Here is a 21442-nt window from a genome sequence, read left to right as displayed (position 1 = left end):
CTAGACCTGGAAACAGAATTACTTTACTGGTAAATTCTGTGTATAAATTGTGAGAGAGTAGGTTATGGTCCCAACTGAGCACTTAGCGATTTCATCCTAGTGGATGATTTGGCTGTGTGAATGAAAGTAATCAAGACCCATTTCAGCAAAAGTGTGCCTCTGAGGCAGCATATTAAAATATGTTCCAATTTTTCCTGATATCTGACTTCATATGACTGTTTCCAAAAATGAGGGGCCAAATTCTGATCTTCACATTAGAATCAGAATCATGAATTAGTCTGGAATATAGATTCTGTTCTATTTAAATTGTAGCTTTGTGCAATATTCCAGATTTATATCCATTCACATACACTTTATTAGAAGGGAAACACATCATCTGTCTTTTTTAGTTTGCCTTTGATGTGCTCCATGTATTTTTTTGTGCTGCAACTTTAGAAATATCTTCTTTGCATCAGTTTCTTTCTCACCTGTCTTCTTTTTTTTTTTTGTCTCTTTGTCCTTTCTTCCCATGTTTTCAGTCAGTAGTGAACCTGATCAGTGAGCTACAGGAACAGATGTGTAGACTGCAGCTGGAAATTAATAGTAGAATCCAAGAAAGAAAGTCTCAAGATAGGAAACCAGACCTGACACCTAATGGTCCTCAATCTAGTCCAAGATCAGTGGTAGAGACTCTCAGCCAGAAGAACTGTTCTCGGTGTGATGTACGAGAAGTACACCTTAGCAGAAGCCTGTGTATTGCCTCTTCTGTTCTCTTGCAGAAACTAAATTCCGCTAACCAGAACTATGTTGTGAATTATTGGCATTAATCTTTGTGGCTTTCATTAGCAGAGAGTGAGGTGGTCATAAAAATTACCAAAAAAACCCCCACCCACGGTTATTGGGACAAATTGGGTCACCATTGATGTCTGTCTGCTAAAGCACGGATATCTGTAAGACCCAATCACCTTTCTCAGGTTTTTTATGATTGTCATTTCACTTGTAGGTCTGTAGAGCTGGTGTGGTGTGGGGTTTTTTGATTTCTGGCTTCTTTTTTTTTTTTTTTTCTCTTAGTTGATATTTGTCTGTTTGATATGCAGCATGCTAGCATGGTCTGGTAGTTTGCTAATTTTCCTCACAATAATGTCACCCTAACTGTGCATGATGGTGCACCTTAACCAGTCCTATGAACACAGATGATTAATTCCTAAATATCTTAGTTTAACACAGGTATAAAATACAGTTTCAGGTAAGAGTATTGGAAATGTATCCTTTGTTTTTCTAATGATAAAGTTAATGAAAAGAGCCATAATAAAAATAATCTGCTTGTACCTTTAAAACAGCAAAGCCAAAACAGTTTATTCTCTGACATTAGCAAGTACCAGAAGAGTATTTTTGTGTTTACATCACAGATTTTAGTTGTATTTGATCAAAAATGTCACATTTCAAAAACAAAAAGCTACTTTGCATAAACTGCTGAAATTTACTGAAGGTGGAATATATTGGTATGCTGGAAAAAGTCCATTTTAATATTTGTTTTTAAATCAGTTTGCTTTAGTTGCCACTTCTCTTTAGTTAAAATTTGGATCCCCAGAACTCATTTTATAAGTAATCTGTTTATATTGTGAGGGAGTTCTTCCTTAATTTTTCTCATATGTTTATTTTACAAAAATAGCTCATTTGGGTATGATGCCTATTCTGAAAATAGTGCTATTGTTTCTGAGCTTGCCTCTGTCCAGAACTGAGTAGTCAACTATTAGACTACAGAACAAGCTGCATATTGGAGAAATAATCTGAGAGTCAAATATGGGAGTCATTCAAAAGAAATATTGCTTTAATCCAAGGTATTAGTATGGCTGTTTAATGTATATACTGTACAGGATTCTGAAATTGAGTTACACTTCCAAGTTTTTTCTTTCCTCAGTTCATTTTAAGACATTTGGTCTTGTCAGAGCTCCATCAAGGATTGAATAATATTGTCCTTCAGAATGAACAATAAGATATGGTTCTATCAAGGTAAAGGGAAAAGGGACATTTAAGAGACAACTTTGTCAGAGGAATAAACAGAGAATGTTAGGAACCCTGGCTGGCTGCAGCTCTAGGCTGCATCAGCTCAGTTTGCAAAGTGGAAAACATCAATGGTGAAAGTAGCATATTTGTAGTCGTATTTGACTCTGTGTGTTTGATATTAAATGCCTGTAACTTGCTAGTTGTAGTCTGTGTTATTTTTCTTGGTAAGTAGCTTAAACAGCTTTTTGGGGAGAGGATTGTCACTTTAATGAAAATTAGTAATATTTTAGCACTGCGCCTATCTGTTTACTTTCTGAGTGGCTGAAAACCCCAAACAGCCCCTCAAGGCACATGACTTCACTAGGCTCAACTATCTTCCTTAATATGACTAAGAAATTTGTTCACAATTTCAAGTGGAGAATTTGAGAAAGTATTCCTTACCTCTTAATTCAAAATAGTTTTTGTCATTTTAGCCTAGGTCACAGTTTTTAATGTGGTGGTTCAGTGTTCATTACTGTGTGGTTCATGCATGATCTCTAACTCAGGACTATGAAAAATTAATATCTACCAGAGAAATCTTACTTTTAGCTGCTGTTCTTCCTTTGCAGGGTTTGCTACAGGAACTTAGACACCTCAAAATTAAAGTAGAAGAACTGGAAAATGAAAGAAATCAATACGAGTGGAAATTAAAAGCAACTAAAGTAAGCAGAATACTTGGCATTTACTATGACAGACTTATTTCAGCTGGAAAGAGAAACACTCCACTTCTCTATATTTACTTTATGTACAGTTGCCTTGTGTCAGGGTCTACTATAAAGTCAATTTTTCTGCAACCGTCTTTGGAATAAGTATTTTGGTTTAAAGTTTTTGTAGCTTCTTTTTGTGCCTTTTGCTACCTCCCTACAGTTTCCAGTCTTCTACTGTTTTGTAATTCTTATTTAAAAGACAAACAAAAAACAAACCAACCCAACCAAAACCAGAAAAGGCATTTTGACTTAGAAAAGTCCTGTTCTGTGAAAAGCCCTCTTTGAAGGTTTTCTCTCTTTTTTTTGTGTAATGGTGACAAGCCTCTGTGGAATATGCTTTCCAGACTGAAGAGACATGCAAAGTTGGTTGGGTGTTCACTTACTATGGAATTTATTTTAATAGACTTTAAACCCAAAATACACCATTAGATCACCTGCTTTGACTTTGTGTGTATCTAAGTGCATAGCTGCCTTACCCTTCTGTTGACCTTAAACCCTGGAAAGCTGTTGGATTGTAACCTGGAGAAACTCAACATTTGAAACATTTCATCATTTTCCCCAAAAATTAATTTTCTGTTTGAACATTCTCATTGTTAAACAGTTGCACTTTATTTCTAGTTTGAATTTTTAGCTCTTTTTCACTAGATTAAAAAGCACCTTATTATTTTTCCCTGTTGAGGTACACTTCTGTGCTGTAATTGCATCTCCTTTCATTTGTGTAGTATTATAATCCCTGTTCATACGAATGACTGACTTTTTTGAGTTGTGGTTAGATCTTGGAAAAACATTTCGTATTAAACTGAGTTTTCTTTATAGCTTCATCCCAAAATGACAGACAGCTATTATTTGTATTAGAATTTCTTTCTTTCGAAAATTCTTGGGTGAATGTTGAAATGTTACTATCGTGTCTTTTTTCCTATTAAGATAATACCTCTTGTATCCTTGAAAATGTTTTCTTTGACATGGTGGATATGAACAGTCTTTGGGAAAATATTTTCTCAGGCAGTGTGTGGCCAGCTGCCCAGACAGATAAAGATTATGGAAAGTGTAGGAGCAGAATGAAAATAAGAAAGAGGAATCATAAAACACATTGAGTGAGAGAAGATGCAGGACTAGAAAGAAAGAAAAATACAGGGAAAGAGAGAGGAAGCAGAAAAATCATTGTAGTGATGACAGGAATGAGACATTAAAGGAAAAGAGGGCATTTAAGAGCTATGAGATCAAATAGACCAGGGGAAGCAAATCCAAATCTGGTATTAAGAGATCTGCAGCTTTTGTCTTCCTGTTGCTTCAGCTTCTTAGATGGGAAATTGAGATATTTCCATGGCTGGATATAAAAAGCATATTAGTCACTGGGAAGTGAAGTGTAGGAGCCCTTCAGAGATGCAGCAAGGCAGATTCTTCTATTCCGTATGGAATTGCAGGCAGAGCAGTGATCATTTGCTGCCATCCAGCTGCATGCTTGCTGGTGAAAATAGGTTTGTATATTAAATTAGTCCATGTTTTTCCCTGTTTGGGTAATGTTTGGTGTTTTGTATATTTTCCTGCTTTATTTTAGAATTTTGAGAAAGTGGTCACATAAATGATTTTTTTGTTTGTTTCCTTTTTTTTTTTTTTCCTTTAACTGCAAAGAGGTTTGGTATGCTTTTGCTGGGGGAAATGCAGAATGTTGATACATAGAGGCTCTAAGGCTGCTGAAGAAAATCTTAATGAAGCTACTGGCTTAGTAAAGTGTGCTGTTGACAGGTTGTTTTTTTTTTTTTTCTCATAAATAGGAAAAAGAACTGAGTCAGTGTATTTTGAGCTTGAACAATCACAGAATTCTCCCTCTGTATTGTTGAGGTCTTAAAGGTGTGATATTCCAGCCCAATCTAGTGGCAGCACAAACTGCAGTTCATGTAAATGAACCACTGATATTTTGTTACATATATGTGGTTGTTTCCCAAGCCATGCTTTGCTTCTAGCCTGTTTGCTGTAGTATCTGATGTGAGGAAGAACAGTTTTGTTACCCTGCTGAGAGCAGGGCTCAGCATGAATAGATTCTCAGTTATATTAAAAAAACAGTATCTTTTAAAAAATGCATTGTTATCTTTTAGTGGTCTTCATGCAGAATTCAGGAGTTGCCCTATAACAGTCATTATTATATGACCAGCATTATAGCATTTAGAGCTTTCCAGAGTTTCTTTACTTATGTGAATCCTTGAAAATTGTATCTTTCTGCAAGTCTCTCTTCAATGAGAGCTAATTGCATTAGAAAAGGTGAGCTTCTGTAAAAGGAATAGCATCATAACACCATGAAATATGTACAGTTGTTATAGTGCTTATGAAATGGCCTGAATTGGGAACAGGACATCAATCAAAGTGTTATGCTTGGAAGTCTTCTAGTTCACAGGAAAGAATCCAAGAGGATCGATGACAATGTTATTCTGAATTTGTTGTACTCTCTTTCAGGCTGAGATAGCCCAGCTTCAAGAGCAGTTAGCTCTCAAGGATGCAGAAATAGAACGTTTACAAAGTCAGCTCTCTAGGACCTCATCACATAGTGAAGTGGCAGAAAGAGGTAAGAGGAGGGGAAATAAAATTAAAAATCCAAAACCCTACTTTAACTTCACTTTGGTAGCAGCTTGGCTCAGTATTTCAAAGGAATACAAGGAGATACAAGAATGAATTTATAGAATTTGTTTTGGGGAGGAAAAATGGTGCAAATTTATTTTGTCTTCTAGTAAAGTAAAGGCCTTCAATGTGTGAAATTATATCCCAGTCTAGAGGCAGCACAAATTGCAATAAGTATCCTAAGGACACTGAAATTTTTCTACTGAAATTTTATTTATAATTTGAAAGAGTCATTGTAGTTCAGTGGGAATATATTTTTTGTGTATACCTTCAAAGTTTCTTTGAACAATCTTTACAGCTTCCATTTTTTAAGAAAAAAAAAAATTGTCACAGAAGTAGCTAAACATAATGTTTAAATGCCCAAACATCCTAAAACATGGTCATTGACTCACATTTTTCCTTTATTCAGGACTATATCTCATTTAGGCTCCCTCTCCCATGAAAGGTTGGACGGAAGGTCTGTCAAAGTCCCTTCCAGCCTGGGCTGTTCTATGATTCTGTGATATTGCAGGTTTCTGTTTTAAATCTGCACTGTTGATACAGGCCAATGCCAAATAAACCAGTTTGTTTAGCCTTTGGTCTCAACCAGTCATGTTACAGTTCTCTGAAATATTGACTCCTTGGAGCTTCTGTCAATTGCTGAGCTGTGAGCAGTATGATACTTGTGACTTTTTTCTTCTATAATACTGACCCTTATCCATGCAGGAATATTTGTGTGTAGTTTACTGCAGTGCATCAGCTTAGCTGCACTAACTTCTTTTTTGGGTGTTAACTAATGCTTCCAAAGAGTGCCCTTGTTGAGATGTGACTTTTCAGGTGCCATGCTACCTCTTTCTCAGGGATTACCAAGAATCTCCTTACAGAAATTAATGCAGATGTGGGTTTTTTTCTAGAAGACTCTGCATTTTGACTGTTGTTTATTCCAAAGGAGTGACTTAACATATACTTGGTGCTGATTTCACTCAGCTGCAGAGCTTGTGCATGTAGAGAACTGCATGTCTAACTAGAAAATGTTTGTCTAACAGCAATGTTTTGTAGAGAAACTCCTCTACTAATAGAATTTTGTATTTTCTATGAGATTCCCAAATAATTTATGGTATTTCAAAGGAAAGATAGTGGTATGACAATAAATCAAGAGCCCAGCACTGTTCAACTTCTAGTAATGTGTCTGTTCTGTTCATGCTGAAACTGCCCTTGATTCCAGTGGGAGAAGAATCAAGCCCTGTACAGATTTTTTTAGGCTACATTTAAGGAAACCACTTAGACTGTATTTAAATGGAAACAGTTTGCAGCAATAATAATTCTTCTGAAAAAAAATTACTGATTTACCAGATTTTTAGGGTGGTCTTCCCAAATAAAGCTGAAAAATAATGTCAATGTACTTGTAGTATGCTAGAATGCATATTCTTATTAAATTGCAAAATTTATCTAATATGTGCTTTTTCTACATACTTTATTGTGACTCTCACCATTTACCATCGTAGAGGAAGTTTATAGGAGAAGGCTAAAAGAAAAACGTAAGCCTTGCAATTCACTTTTGGCTTTATCTCACTGTTCCTTTCACACAAATTATAACTTGGATGCATTCTGCAGCAATAATTCAATGTTTGTTTAGAATTGGCTGTCTAATTGTAATATACATGAGATCTTGCTTTCATTGCTTGCAGCAAGCAGACAGCTACTTGCCCTGTTTAGTAAGATTTCACTTCAGAAAAAAAAGGCAGAGGCTCACAAGTCAGATAGTTGGACTTCAAAGGGACATTGTCAAGGTTAAGAGAGCCAAAACTTAACCTTTACCTCTTTTTATTTGTACATGTGTAAAGCCCATATAATATCTGGAAAGATGGCTGTAACTGAAAGCCTCCTTCCTTGGAGGGGAAGGATTTGGGGGGGGTTTAATCAGTGCAATAAATTTAAAAAACCTGTCTGAGTAAAAATGTTTCTATACTTGATGTTGTTACAAATATTTTAAGTAAAGTTAGTTTTAATGTACTTAAAAATACCTTGACACCAGTTCTTTTTGAAGTCTAATATTTATAAAGAGAAATTAGTAGGACTGTGATTTTTTTCATGGCTTTTTAAAAACCTTCCTGTTGCTTGCCCACTGCCTGCTGGCTTTAGTTTTTGATTTGGCTGTGCCTGTGCATGTCTTGTGCTACTAAGTGTTCCCTTTTGCAAGAGAAATGTTTGCAAGGATCATTTACATGTTTTAAAACTTAATCATTACAAAGTGTGTATTTTTCAGAATCACTACAAGAAAAACTAATTATAGTTTTTGCAAGTAGTTTAGATGTGACATTGTATATTCAACATTTAGTTGTAAAACATTTTTTTTAAGATGCTCTTTAGCACTATTTCTTTTCTTTCTTCTCTCTCACTTCATGCCTATGTTTTTCATAGTCTATAACATGCTTGTGTTTTTCATAGTCTTTTGTGAAACAAGTGTAGGTCTGTTTTAATGTCAAAAGCATGAATTCCTTGAGTGGCAGTTACAACACATAAAGTATTTTGGGTTCTGTCTCCATCATCTACGTTTGATTTAGTATAGGCTGGTACTGGGGGACTTGCTAAGAATAATAGCGTGTAGGGAAGAAATGAAAGCTTTGGTTCAACAAAGTTTGGATGACGTGATTAACAACCTCCTAAATTTTCGGAGAGTGTGTTTTAATTGATTTGACTATAGCATTCCTGAATAGCCTGTATCTTACAACACTAAACTGTGTGTGAGGCAATTCTGTATTAGCTCTTGGTGTAGATTTTAACTTAGTTATTCATACTGAAATGTTATAAGAAAAAAAAAAATTTAAAGTTTTCCTCCTATCAAAATAGGTTTTGTTATTTTTCATTTCCAAGTTTCCCTGAACTACTTCTCATAAACTGGCGAATATTTTTCTCAGATGGAAAGTAACTAATTTTCAATCATACTTAAAATTATATCCTTGAATGTGTAACAGCAAACACACTCTCATCTTCTGCAAAATAAACTTCAATGTTTCTTCCTTTTCATCACTTGACTTTTAGAGTATAAAAAAGTACTATGTAGCCTTTTATAAGCAAAACCAGCATGTTTGTGTTTTGCAATGCCTTTAATAGTTCAGCTTTTGAAAAGCTCTATTTTAAACGTAGTTGAATAGTGCATTTCCATGCCACTGACATGGTTTTGGTTACTCATAAGAATCTAAGGAGAGTATCGCAAAACATGTATTGTTTACACTAAATATAGCATGTTTTCCTTATAACATTTTAAAAACATTTTTAGTTCAAGAAGTTCAACGGTTGAAGATAGGAATGGAGTCATTACTGGCTGCAAATGAAGAAAAGGTGAGAAAATAATCCTTGTTCTACATAAGAATGAAATAATGGGTTTGAATCTCTGAAATGTTTTTTGTAAGTGTGGTATTGCCCTGATTTTTTAATTATCCCATGAGATTGTGACAGAAGGTTGATTTTCAAATAGAAAGTGTGCCTGACCTTGCTAACCTGGCTGCAGAACTTGGGAGGCTCATTAGATTCCAAGGGGAGTAGAAAGCCAAGGCTGTAATGAGCAGAATCTCCTGCTTGCTGCTATTAAAAAGATCACTAAGGTTTGGTCATCTCTGGCAGCTCTTCATCTTCCAACCTAATCTGAACTGCATTGATATCCCCAATTTAGATTGTGATATTAAAAGAAAGTCAAAGTGGCCTTTGAATCAGACTCAAATTTTGGGAGAAAGGGACCAGGATTTAAAGAGAAAAGAGTTTTTAAAAGTACCAAAAAAAAGCACTAAAGGAGAGGAGTGAAATTAAACCAATTTAAATGTTAAATATGGATTTTGTCTCTTATCACCTGTATACTGTTTGCCTGCCAGCCAGACTATTTAAGTGGAGGGTTTAGGGCTCAGTCTTGGAGGGTGTTGAATCTTCCACCTTCAGATGCCGTTGACTTACTATGTAAATTGTTCTCTATTTTGGGGGAAGGGGGATTAATTCTTGAGAAAATTATAATTCCTTGTGTCATTTAGGACAGGAAGTGCTCAACTAAGTTGCTAGTAAGTGGTGCACATATTTCTTTTTTAAAAAACTGGGCATGTTAGTCTCAGTTCTTTGCTATGAAGAACCACCTACTGCTTCTATCCATAGTTGGGATAACTGGGTATCTGGTTTAGGTCTCTTTTGCCTTGTGTATACTTGCTGAGGCGGGAAGGGAGATCAGCAGCATCTACCATTCTGCAATGTGGTAAAGGTCTGGTTTTTGTGCTCCTAGAACTCAGTTGATACCTGCTGTGACTGTAATGTAGCACGTGTGTACTGGAGCAGGTTTTAATTGAAATATCTTTGACACTGACCTAGCTATGGCAGTGCAGCATCTCAGTATCAGCGAATCACCTGAATACTTGCCAGCTTCTCTGGAAGGATTTTTTTTTTCCCCAGTGCCCACTTCTCTGCTTCTGTGGCTTTCCTGACGCCTGCTTGTGAAAACTAGTTCTTTATTACTTGCTTGGGTTTGTATTCAGTGCTTTGTAGTCACAGCACTGGGCAAGATCATTGCACAGGAATGGTTTAGAATTAAGGTCAAAGAAACAGGACAAACTATAAGAGTGAAAATTGCAAGATCACACACTTAGTGACTGATAGCAAGAGTTTATTGTCATCAGGGACACAGTATCATATACAGAAATGAAAGAAATCACAGATCCAATCAAATAATGATTACTGCCTATTACTATGTTGTGTGTGTGCAAAAGGCAAGTACCCTCCCTGAATACGTGAATCAAGATGCTTTCTGTACATAATAGGAAAGCGCTGGGTATCGGAGGAAGAGTGGAGTCAGCTAATGCATCAGGCATTCATGGGAGCTCATTTCTTTGGTTCTGTACAGGTTTGACTGCCTAAGTTCAGAAGGGTCTGTTCAAAACTGGAGTAAGTGTAGATGTTGGAATGCAGAACATAGCCTACAAGAGAGGATCAAAGGCCACAACTAGGCTGTTAAACTGTACAAAACATAAACATGCTTTACTTTACAACAGAAGTACGATGTTAGCAATAAACAAAACACTGCCCACTTCAGGCAATTGAGGTTCAACTCCAGAATATTCCCTTGACTCTCAGAAGCGAAAGCAGATTTCCAAATTATGTTTCTGTAAATAACTAATTTACTAGTAATGTCAAACTCCTCTGGTTTTCATATATCCATAATTTCACACTGTCCAGCAAATATTATGTACAATGGCAAATAAAAGCCAAGAAAAGTTCCTTACAAGGCATGTTAGAGACTTGATCCTGCTTTCTGGAAGAGCAGGCCAAAATCACAGAAATGAGTGTGTAATACAATGTTTCAGCAGGGCAAAGATGTAGGATTTTAAATATGATTTTATTTAATGCTTTTCACAGGACCGTCGAATAGAGGAGTTAACACTATTGCTAAGCCAGTACAGGAGAGTCAAAGAGATAATGATTGCAGCTCACGGTAAAATGTCTTGTGAATAAGTTCCTGATATCAGGTCTTTTAAGCACTGCATGCACTGCAGCTGCTATTTGTTGTCCTATTAAATATATGTGTATAGTAATACATATGTTGTTATGCATAGATTTGTATCATGTTGGAGTGCTATGAGAGTAAGTATACACTCTTTCAGATACAGAGAGAACCACAGTATGTCTTGACCAGGCTTGTGTGTTATTGCCCATAGTTTGTGGAGATTTCCTTTTTGTTTCCTATGCTGTAGGCCGTACAAAAAAATAGGGTCAAATCTGTCTGGAGATTTAGTTACAACATTACTATTCAGCAAGACTTCTGGGACTGAATTTTATGCTCAAACTCTGCAAGTCATAACCTAAAATTTGTTCTACATCAGTTAACAGTAAATCCCTCCTTGGAGCCTAATTTTGGTGCTCTATGTTGGTTTAGATGGTGTCATTCAGGATTCTGATTGATCAGGACAGATGACCAATGGCATTCTTGCTCTGGTTGTACAGCTGTGTGAACAGGTCATCAGCTGGGTCTGGAGCACTGCAATTTGCCTCCTTATGTGCCAGGATATCTGTTCTCCTTAAAACTCTGCTGTATACTGCAGTGAGGCAGGACCTGTGGCTGCAGAGCTCCTACAGCCATGGAGCAGTGACTGGGTGGGCAGCTGGAGCCATGGTTTTAGTAGCTACTTCGTGCAGTCCTGTCCCTCCTCGCTGATGGGACTCCTGTGCAGGCCTGTGGCACGTGTCCTTCATGGCCAAAGCTTCATGCTTCCTGTTTTGCTGCTGCTGGCTGCCATCCCCTCAGTTGTATGCGAGTTGTAGAGGCCAGACCAAAAGGAATTACAGCAAAAAGGGTGAAAAGGAGGGAGCAAACAGCAGGACACTGGTGCAGACATAAAATTTGTTGACACGGGGGCAGTTAGGAAAGTTCCTTCAAATTAGCTAAAGGCATGTGCTTACCATATTCTTATTAAATTGCGTTATATCCCTCTCAAGAATCTATTATTCAAAATTAAAATGGCATTCAGTTTGATTTAAATTAATCCATCTGTGGGAGATGAATAAAGTATACAGATAGGTATTAAGTTTGTATGGTGTTTCCTGTGACCATTATGTTAGGAGTAACTGGTTTTTACAGTGAAAAATGATATCAGGACACATTAGGGGATTACTAACATTAATTCAATATATCCTATATTCAGATTTCCTACACCGCAGTTCAATTCAGGAATGGCAGTAATGATCAGCTGCCAGCCAGCTAGTGTTAATGACACAATGTTTTCCTTTTATGTCATGTTTTTTATATGGCATTCATAAAAAGGAAGCTGATCTCAGGTGCAATTTGATACTGTTAGGAGGACTTTCTTTTCTTTTTTGCTAAAAAGAGTTGCAGTGAATATAAGTTCTATTGCCTTTCCCTTCTACTAAGAAAAGTCCTGACAGGCAGCTAGGCAAGTTCTGGTTTGGAAGGAACAACCGAAAACTGATGGTTGCTTTGGTGCACACATTTTATATTTAACTTCAAAATCTGGGGAGAAACCTTTGTCCCATTTCTCAGTTACGCTGCAGGAAGTCGAGTGAGTTTTAGGGCAATCTCAGTTTCAGTTGTCGCCTTAGTTTTCAGTACTAAATTTAGTCTGGGAAACTTGACCTTCTGAAAGGAGAGTTTTGCTCAGTGAACATCATCACATTAACACACAGTATTTTCAGGTCTTGTATGGCAGAATGGAAACTTGTATTTAACACACAAGAATAGGGAACAAGTTGGGTAAATCTCTCTCTTGAATGTTCATTTAAAAAAAAAAAAAATCTCTCACTGAAAGTGTTCTGAAAGGAAAACCAAAGGTGTGATTGCAGCTTTTGGAGACATACTGACGTTAACGCCCAAGATAGCTACACCACCGTTACCCTAAGAGTAGGTGCTCTCAGCAGTGACCCCGCAGTTCCACTCTCCTTGGCCACATCCCAGTTGTACAGGTTTGAGTGCACCATCCCACTGTGGGACGTGGTTTTTGGAGCACACTTGTGTGCGTAAGCAAGGAACAAGCCATGATGCTCTGGATTATGGAGCTGGTGCTGCAGGGAGTATGGTGGTGTTAATGTGTGCTAGTATAGACGTTCAGTACAGTGTAAATAAAAATGCTCAGCATAATAAAACAAAAACAACCCCCAAAACCTGTGTAGGAACCAGAGTGTATACTGAGATTGTCCACACTGAGGTGCATACTGTGACGGCTACGATATTGTCACAGCCCAAATGAGCTTGTTACCTTACCTGTGTTTGTGGGAGTCTCATGTTCAGGTTGCCAAGAAATATCTTCCTTATTTATTTTTTTATTTCTAGAAGTGTGTTTTAAAGGCTCCCTTTGAAGTGTAATCTCTGCTTAAAAACTTTTGTTAGAATCAGTGGGTTAAAATCTTTAATTTCTGATAACTCTTTTAAACAATTACTTGACAGAAACACAACATATTATAAGCATTTCTTTTTTCTGCTTAAGGCAAGCTACAAATCATGTTGACAAAAGATGGCTGACTCTTCACCATCGGTAGCACTTACATTTAAAAAAACAAAACCTATTTTGGATTAAAGTAGGGCAGCTGCTTGAAACAGCCACTGACAGATGAGTAAAATGTAAAGGAGCTATCCTGAGCTCGACTATAGGTAGCTCTTTTGTGCTAACTGAAGGGCTGTGTGCCAGCAACCATAGCAGAAGTATCCTGAAGGGCCAAAGGTCAGTACCAGGTTAGCTGTCAGTCTTTGCAGCTGAACACCATGGTAACCAAGCTCATGTCTAATGAGGTTTCAAGTGATCTCTCTCCAAATAGTGCCAAGGCTTAACCATAAGATTTGGTGTTTTTTCATAACTGCCTAGAGCTGCCACACCTCTATCACATAGCTTAGGAATTATTATTGTGCTTAAAGGTCAGTCTAAATTCCTTCATCGTGGTATAGCAGCCCTTCCATATCCTGTTTGCCATCCTATGCATAGAAGATCTCCAGAAAAAATTTCATATTCAAATTACTCCGGAAGTTTGCTGAGCAGTAATTAGTCAGACCCTGTTTTAGTATTGCAGCTTTGACAATTTAGGAATAAAAATCCTACTAAATAATGAATCTGGAGTATTTCGGTATTTGTTTAGATCTGGGATATCCAGAAAAACCTGGATTCTGTTTACCATGTTCATCCTTGAACTGAGCATGGGGCACTGCACTGTGATACGGACGATGTCAAACGTGCAGACTACCTGAAGCGATACGCTGCGAGTAAGGACACCAACTTGAACTTGCCTCAGAACATCAAACTATGAATTAGAGTGGTTCAGACAGCTCAGCTACTCACAGCAGAGCACAGCGTTTTAACTAGAAGTGGTAAATTTGTTGCTCTAATATAAATCAGCTTGCTTGTAAGTCAGAGCCCAAAGGAGGGGTGGGGAGCAGAGAGGCTGGTAAATGACATGCATCAGATGAAGACTGAAGGGAATTTAGAGACTGAAGTATTTAGAGTGTCTGGTATGGTCCTGATTGTTATTTTTTTGGCCTGTTTCTCTCCCTTTCTACTTCTAATCTTTAATGCTCACAGGCTCTTCTGTCTCTGGTGGCAGTGAAGAGGAACTTGAAACAACTTTAAGGAAATGGAATCTTTTGAATAATCCTCAAGGAGAATTATTTAAAACAGAGGTACTTAATAAAGATGTTTTAGAAGCAAGTTCTGCTATATGTATGATCTCTTTGTATTGGTTTCTCTGTAGTAGCTAAAGTAATGCAGATGAGAGGTAGACCCTGGCTGAATTTTTGTACTTCTTGGTACGGGCACAGTAGATTCAGAATCAGGCACTAGAGTTACAGGCTTGAAATCCTTGTATTTTACATAGGCCTCTTCAGGAGAATCGTTACCAGCCGTGCTCTCTCCAGTGCCACACAAAGCTATGGAAATCAGGCAAGACCTTTGTTTCTTGTTTTTCGTGTGGGTTGTCCTAAGTCTGTATTATTTAATCTGTTAAACTGTTGGCATCTTGTCTTGCCTGTTCTTGGCTTTGCAGGAAGTTTTGAGTAGTAGTAAAAAACAGTGTTTGTCATGGGATTTTGCAATACTTAGTTGTATAAGGTTTGAATTACAGAAATGAATTGGCATGTTTATATATCAGAAGATAAATGTATTGTAGTACTTAAACCAATATATTTTATTCTGATTCAAAGTGGAAGCATTCCAGTATCTTCGACTAATTTAACCTCTCCTCAAGAAGAATCTTTGGAAATCATAAATAGGTAAAAACGAGTAACTTTAATTGAAATGTATAACATACTGCCAGAATTTTTTTTTATATTTCTGCCTTTTTTTCATTTTAAAAATTCCTTAATGTTGCCCGCTGTTCACAGAGAATTATTACTGTCTACTACTGCTTGTTAAGAGCTTCTAAAAAGTGATCTGTTAATACAAGGTTTAAAACTGCATATTGTGCCTTGTTGCCTTTCATTGTGGATCAAAGGATGTCTTCTTGCTGTTTCTGACTTCATCTATTGCAGTTCCCAGTACTATGAGTTTTAGGCTAAAAATATAACAGAAGAAACTAATCTCCTAATTCTGAAGGATCTGTTATATGCAGACATTATGTGATATATACAGCTGTCATATGATATAGTTGTGGCATATGCAAACATACTGTGGTGTATTAACTGTTGCTTTTTTGCTTGTCATTATTTTAAGGGTTCCACAGAAAAAAAAGTCAAGTAGTTTAGAAGACTTGCAGAGTGAATCCCTGGAAAAGGTTGGTTTATTTGTAATCACAATTTCTGGTGTACTATATGTGAAACAAAAGGAGTATTTATACTTGACCTTTATCTTTTAGTCTTGATATTATAGTAACCCTAACCACCCCTAACATCATATGTGGGGAAAAAAACCCAATGATAAAACAGTTCGGGTTCTTTTTTTACCCCATTGCCAAGCTTAGAATAAGCAAACTAGTTGACACACCCATATGTACGTGTCCTCAAATTCAGCTTTTTGCCCAAAAGAAAAATAGTTAAGAGAAACACAACAAATAATGTTAATGAGGAGTCATTTTGTTGAACTGCAGTATTATTGTGTTTATAGGTAAGTGTGTTTTAAATAATTTTGACTTCTAAGTCACTAACAATGTTAAGGCAGCAAATCCTGAAAGTAATTAAATATTGGGACAAGGTATTTCCACATAGGATTCCTTTATGAGTGTTTGCATGTAAATATGAGTGTTGCTCCCTAACTTAGACTTCTGATATAAATGGCATTCCTGAAGGGGGTAGCGATGCTGCCAGAGTTAAAACAGCAGGAGTGCTGTTACTAATTCAAAGTCTTAATTCCATTTCTGAATTAAGACTTTCCAATTTACAAAGTCTCATTACATTATGGTCCAGAGGCTTGTTTTGTCATTATGTGCACTGAAATTTTTCTGCACTCGTAATTATGCTTTGTGAGACTGTTATTGACCCTTTCTATACTCCAGTTAGGCCTAATACTAGATTACTCACACCCAGTAATGCCATTTAAACCAGATACTAGTAATATGATTGTTCCGATTCTTCAGATCTTCTTAATTTATTTTTTTTTAAATCTGTGAATATGACAATGACCAAATAGAATGTTTGAAATTTGTGTTGCACTCATTTGATTGTGGTCATACCTGTGACAAATCAGTTCAGAACTAACATTTCATTCCATGTGAAACTTATGAAGGTCTGTTTTCTTTTCATAACTTTTAAACTATTTTTCTGTCTTAAATTCAATAACTTAATTTGTCTCCGTGATATGATGTGATAAGACTGTACCTATACATTTGGACTGTAGTAAATCTGCTCTATCCATTAAATCAAAGTCCATAGAACAAGAAACTACCAAGGATACAAGGGAACTGTAGCAAGCCAGCCCCATGTTCAGCAAGACATTTAAATTGTATGCATTAATTTAGGCATGAGGCTTCTTAGTGAAATAACTGAGATCTCCCTATGCATATGAGTGAGTGGCTAAATGTGAATTAGTTACAACCAAAACTAAGGCCAAGAAAACTTGTTTTGCTGACTCAACCTGTGCTAGCGGCACTTCTTGCTGGAGCTATTCTACTTTGCACAAAACTCAAATTCCACTTACATCCAGCAATAACATAATAAAATAAAATAAAACACGCTGGTGTCTCTGACCTAGCCATGCTGGTATTTTTATCAGTTCTTTTCTATCACAGCTCTTTATGGTTTCAGCTGGCTACATACAGTACTGTGGATGTTCTTTTTTTTTTTTATGTCAGTCATTTTCATATTTTTTTAACTGTTAAACAACTGTTATGTTCCCAGCTTGAACTAAGTCTAAAGTGACCACCCAGAAGCCTGAAAATAGAAAAATTCCTTTGATCACAACAAAACCTAAAACAGGAACTGAATTTTGTAGTGGGTTTGAACAAACACATTTAGTATTAAATATTTTACTGAAATGAAATGAAGAGGCAACAGACCTTGTAATATATTGTCAATGCATTAAGTAGCATCACTATAGTAATAAGACTACAATTGTTCTGTGTATGTATGTTAATACTAACATTTGTCTGTTGCTTTTTTCCATAAAACTTTGAAATTACCCTCCCTGCAACTCCGTAGTATGTAGACGGAAAACCAGTACAGCCTGTTGTAGAACAAGAGGTATATTAACTGTAAACTCTCTTAACATTTGTGTGTTGTGATGTGCTGTGATGGTATGGCTGTGTTTTCATTTTTATATTCATTTTTGTTTTAAAATATTTGCATAGTTCCAGTACTGACAAACTCTGAGAACAGGGGTGAGGATTTGAGAGGGAAATGGTTTTTTTCAGTCTGAAAGCTTTTATGTGAGGTTAGAAACTGAAGTCAGTCAATTTCAGAAAATACAGTGCTAATGTAATAAGGGTAATAATTACAATAACGTAATAATTTCTCTACTCACACCATTTTGGCTACAAGTCAGGATGTACTCCTGCAGTTGTCAGTATGGGAGCAGGGCTGAGGAACTCTGAGGAACCTGGGTGGCATTTATAGTATCACAAAGATCCCTCTAGGCCTTGAAATAAGAATAGATAAACCAGTGGTTATCTCATTAAATATTTTGTGTCTCATCCTGTCACAGACAATGTTTTAAAACAATTTCATTAGAATGGGGTTACTAAACAGGAGCATACTATATGTTTCTGTATACTAAATATGCTTTGCATATTTTCAGTACAACGTTCTCCTCCGTAACCTCCTCTCTAATACAGAAACATTTGCCAGTATGAGCTTGTTCCAAAGCACACATTGAATGTACAGCACTCCCGCTGATGTCAGCTGGCGTTGCAGGTTCATTGCTTCCCTGGAAAAGCCTCTGTATGCCTGTAGTTTTGACAGTTGTGGGATACACGTTTTTGTCCAGAGTGATGGCTCCTTCATCTTTTCGCTGGGTTTCAGTATTGAACAAGTCTCAACATGCCGTTTCCAAAACTGTAGACAAGTACCTCTGTGAAACACATACTTTGGCTGGAAAAGTATCTTGCTGTGCTCAAAACTGTCAGATTTATATGCAAGTTCTAATCTACCCTTGTTGAAGGAGCAAGAACCCAAGTAGCTGATCACTGAAAAATTGAATGCAAGGAAAATTAAGAGATAGTCTACTTTTAGCATAGCCTGCATACCAGTTCCCCTGCAATACAATATACAGAGACTTTGAGGACCACCTCCTGTGAGCTCCGTGGCTAAAGGAAGGCCCTTCCAGCATAAGTAATCTCACTGATGCTCGTGACGCTATATATGTGTGCCATAGCTGGAGGCAAGCCATACATTAGACTCTTATTTTAGCCTGACGTGGACAAAAATTGTAGTTAGCAGCCAGACTAGCCCTAAAATATACAGCTCAGTCTATCCTTTTGTTTTCTCCCAGCATATATCAAAAGTATACCTTGTGCTTACATTCTACAATAGAATTGACAATTATATATTTAGCTATATATTTGACAACTATATATTTAGCTATAATATTTTTCTTAATCTTGCATTTGTAATGTTATCTATACAAAGAGATCTTAATTCTTACAAAAGTTAAATTTCTGTACCCTAACTTCGTTGTTGATTCTTTTACTGTTATTAATGGTGGTGGGCAAATATGTTTGACAAAATTTGAGTTTTACGAATACTTTTGGCTTAAATTCCAGCAAGATACAATTGTGAGTCAAACATAGGCAGTCTGGTGAAAAATAGGGGAAAAAATTGACAGAGCAAAGAATGGGCTGGCAATTAACTAAGTGTGTTTCTGGCACTATCAAAGTTGACCTTGGAAGGACCAAATTATTATATAGTGCTAGGGTCCTAGAGGAAAGGGAGACAGCTAGAAAAATTCTTATGACAAAACCAGGTAATACTCAACATATATTATGTTTTAATGTAATATACAGTCTGGCTGAAGTGGGAGGGATAGATGAGGGAAGAGAAAGCTGTGTCTTAGCTAGAAAACTTTGTCAGCTAACTATTGGATTTATATTCAGTTATCTGTAAGAAGGAACATGGAGCGGGTGGTGTCATTTTGAACCATGAACTTCAAATACTTTTTCTCAACTCTTAAAATATTGTCTACTGGACTGCAAATGCTATGCACGATTTGATTTTGTATTTATTTTATTTTTCCCTCTAAAAAAACCCAGAGTAAGCCACTTGTAAAAGGCAGCAAGTATCAAACGTTGCCGGGAAAGCTGCCTCGACCCTTACAGAACGGAGAGCAGGGACCGTACAATTCCCCAGATGGGTGTGGCATGAACGACAATGATGACAACAGCATCCTGAGCCTGAGTAGGTGTCCACGCCTCTTGGGGGGGTTATGTGGGAGGGAAAAAAGGCAAACTGAGGGCTAAGGACATTACATGGTGTATAATCTGCTATGCCAGAACAATGGACTGTGACGTTCACATGATTCTGTTAGGCAAAGTTCTAATTCTTTTTTTTTTTTTTAACAATATACCAAAATATTCCACGTCAGCTCACTGGAGAGTAAAGGACAGGTTTAAGTTGGAGCGTTCTTTTCTGTTCTGTTTGATGATACAATTTGCTGACATCATTGATAGCATAAGTAATGGAGAGACACTGTTTTGTAGATTGTGGAGAGAAAGTCAACAAATCTGTAACTAAAAATTGGAACTTCTAGAGATGCAAACATATTGACAGTATGAATAAGCAGTATTTTTCCAGTGCTCCCCTGAGCTTGCTGATCTGTTTTCTTAAAAACAAGCAAGCAAACAAAAATGTACAGCCAAGTACATCATGGGGACTTTTAAAAAATGTAGACTGGATTGGTGTGTTAAATAAACCAAACCAACCCAGCCCTTGCCATCCCACTGCATTTTAGTGTGTGAAACTTCACAATATAACTAGCACTAACGTGCACGTTTTGGGCAAAAATCCTAGTGCCAGCACTGTTGGTTGTCGTAGCTTGTGGGGACCCACAAGGGAAAAATAAACTTGCTAGGTGCAGAAAAACATCAGTAGATTTTGAAAATACAAGTATATTGTTATTCCACAACCCTAGCCATGTGTGGAAGTCTTTATTAATTACTTTTCAGTGACATCTTAAGTGTGGATTTATTGACAAAAAGTATTACAGTGAGGCACAGAACCAGGTATTTGCTAAGGACTGAAGAGCTTGGGAGCTCAAGCACAAGAGTATCCCTTGTGATGTTGAAGTGTTCCTACCCTTTATATGTTATGGTGGGGTTTTTTGTTTGGCTGGGACTTGTTTTGTTTGGTGGGGTTTTATTTATTTTAAGGCCTCGTGGTCCTGAAAGCTGCTATAGGGTACTGCAGTTGCATGTTTCAACAGGTTGGGGGTTGTTTATGTTTTTTTAGAGAGTTTTTCTGACTGCAGCATTGTAGGCAATGCATAAGCCATGCTATTATGTCTTTATCGGCAGGATTATCCAAGGATGAGTGATCTTGTAAAGGAAAATGTTCTTTTTCTAGAAACAATCAATGACTCCTTAAATATACTGAATTAGCAGAATTTTTTTATGCAGGTTGGTTTGTTTCTTGCATGTGCAGTAAGCTCATGGCACCTCCAATTCCGTATTTCAGAGGAATGTGATGTAATCTTAAGACATGGCTTCATTTCAGATGTTCTGCACGCTTTGTGGAGCTCTGTAGTATACGCTTAATATATTAAAATTGTCTAAGAACAGTTTTAAAAAAACCCAAACAGATAAATGCTCATCCCTATTTAAGATGACCTGTATATAAATCTTGGGGCTTGTTCACACCAATGCATATTCACTTTCATGTCAAGCATAACTGCTTCTTTTCATTTCTGCTTTTAATGCTTAGCTTACTTCTTTGCTCTCTGTAACTTTATTTTGCTGGTGTTTTATATCTTCTTTGCTTCTTCATCTGGCTTTCTGCTTCTTGGGATGACTGAAGATCGCATCAGGAGTGTCAGTGCACCAGTGCTAGGTACTGTATCCAAACAAGATGCAACTTTAACATGAATTTTGCTGCTTACCTTTTTCCTTTCCTTTTTCCCTCCCTTTCTCTATGAAATACTAATACCAAGTGGGCCATCCACACTGAATTCCTTAAGTGCAGTACTGAAATGAAGGAAGAGATTTTGCTATGTGGCATTTGGATGAGATTTCTT

General features: G+C 36.9%; 1 protein-coding gene across 1 annotated transcript in view; it reads left to right on the top strand.

The window, feature by feature from the left end:
• Window positions 1–21442, top strand: part of PPFIBP2 (PPFIA binding protein 2) — a 106244-nt gene that overhangs the window by 74847 nt on the left and 9955 nt on the right. Inside the window, exons 7-19 of the mRNA XM_074841643.1 lie at window positions 519–701; window positions 2595–2687; window positions 5184–5292; window positions 6830–6862; window positions 8605–8666; window positions 10716–10791; window positions 14378–14475; window positions 14670–14734; window positions 14995–15063; window positions 15503–15563; window positions 17422–17463; window positions 19467–19611; window positions 21226–21258. Of these exons, the coding sequence (XP_074697744.1) occupies window positions 519–701; window positions 2595–2687; window positions 5184–5292; window positions 6830–6862; window positions 8605–8666; window positions 10716–10791; window positions 14378–14475; window positions 14670–14734; window positions 14995–15063; window positions 15503–15563; window positions 17422–17463; window positions 19467–19611; window positions 21226–21258 (1069 nt within the window). The remainder of the gene's footprint in view (window positions 1–518; window positions 702–2594; window positions 2688–5183; window positions 5293–6829; window positions 6863–8604; window positions 8667–10715; window positions 10792–14377; window positions 14476–14669; window positions 14735–14994; window positions 15064–15502; window positions 15564–17421; window positions 17464–19466; window positions 19612–21225; window positions 21259–21442) is intronic.

Source organism: Strix aluco, chromosome 16, assembly GCF_031877795.1.
Source record: "Strix aluco isolate bStrAlu1 chromosome 16, bStrAlu1.hap1, whole genome shotgun sequence".
Taxonomy (NCBI): domain Eukaryota; kingdom Metazoa; phylum Chordata; class Aves; order Strigiformes; family Strigidae; genus Strix; species Strix aluco.
The sequence above is the reverse complement of the archived record's forward strand: the minus strand, read 5'-3'. Positions and strand labels throughout refer to the sequence as shown.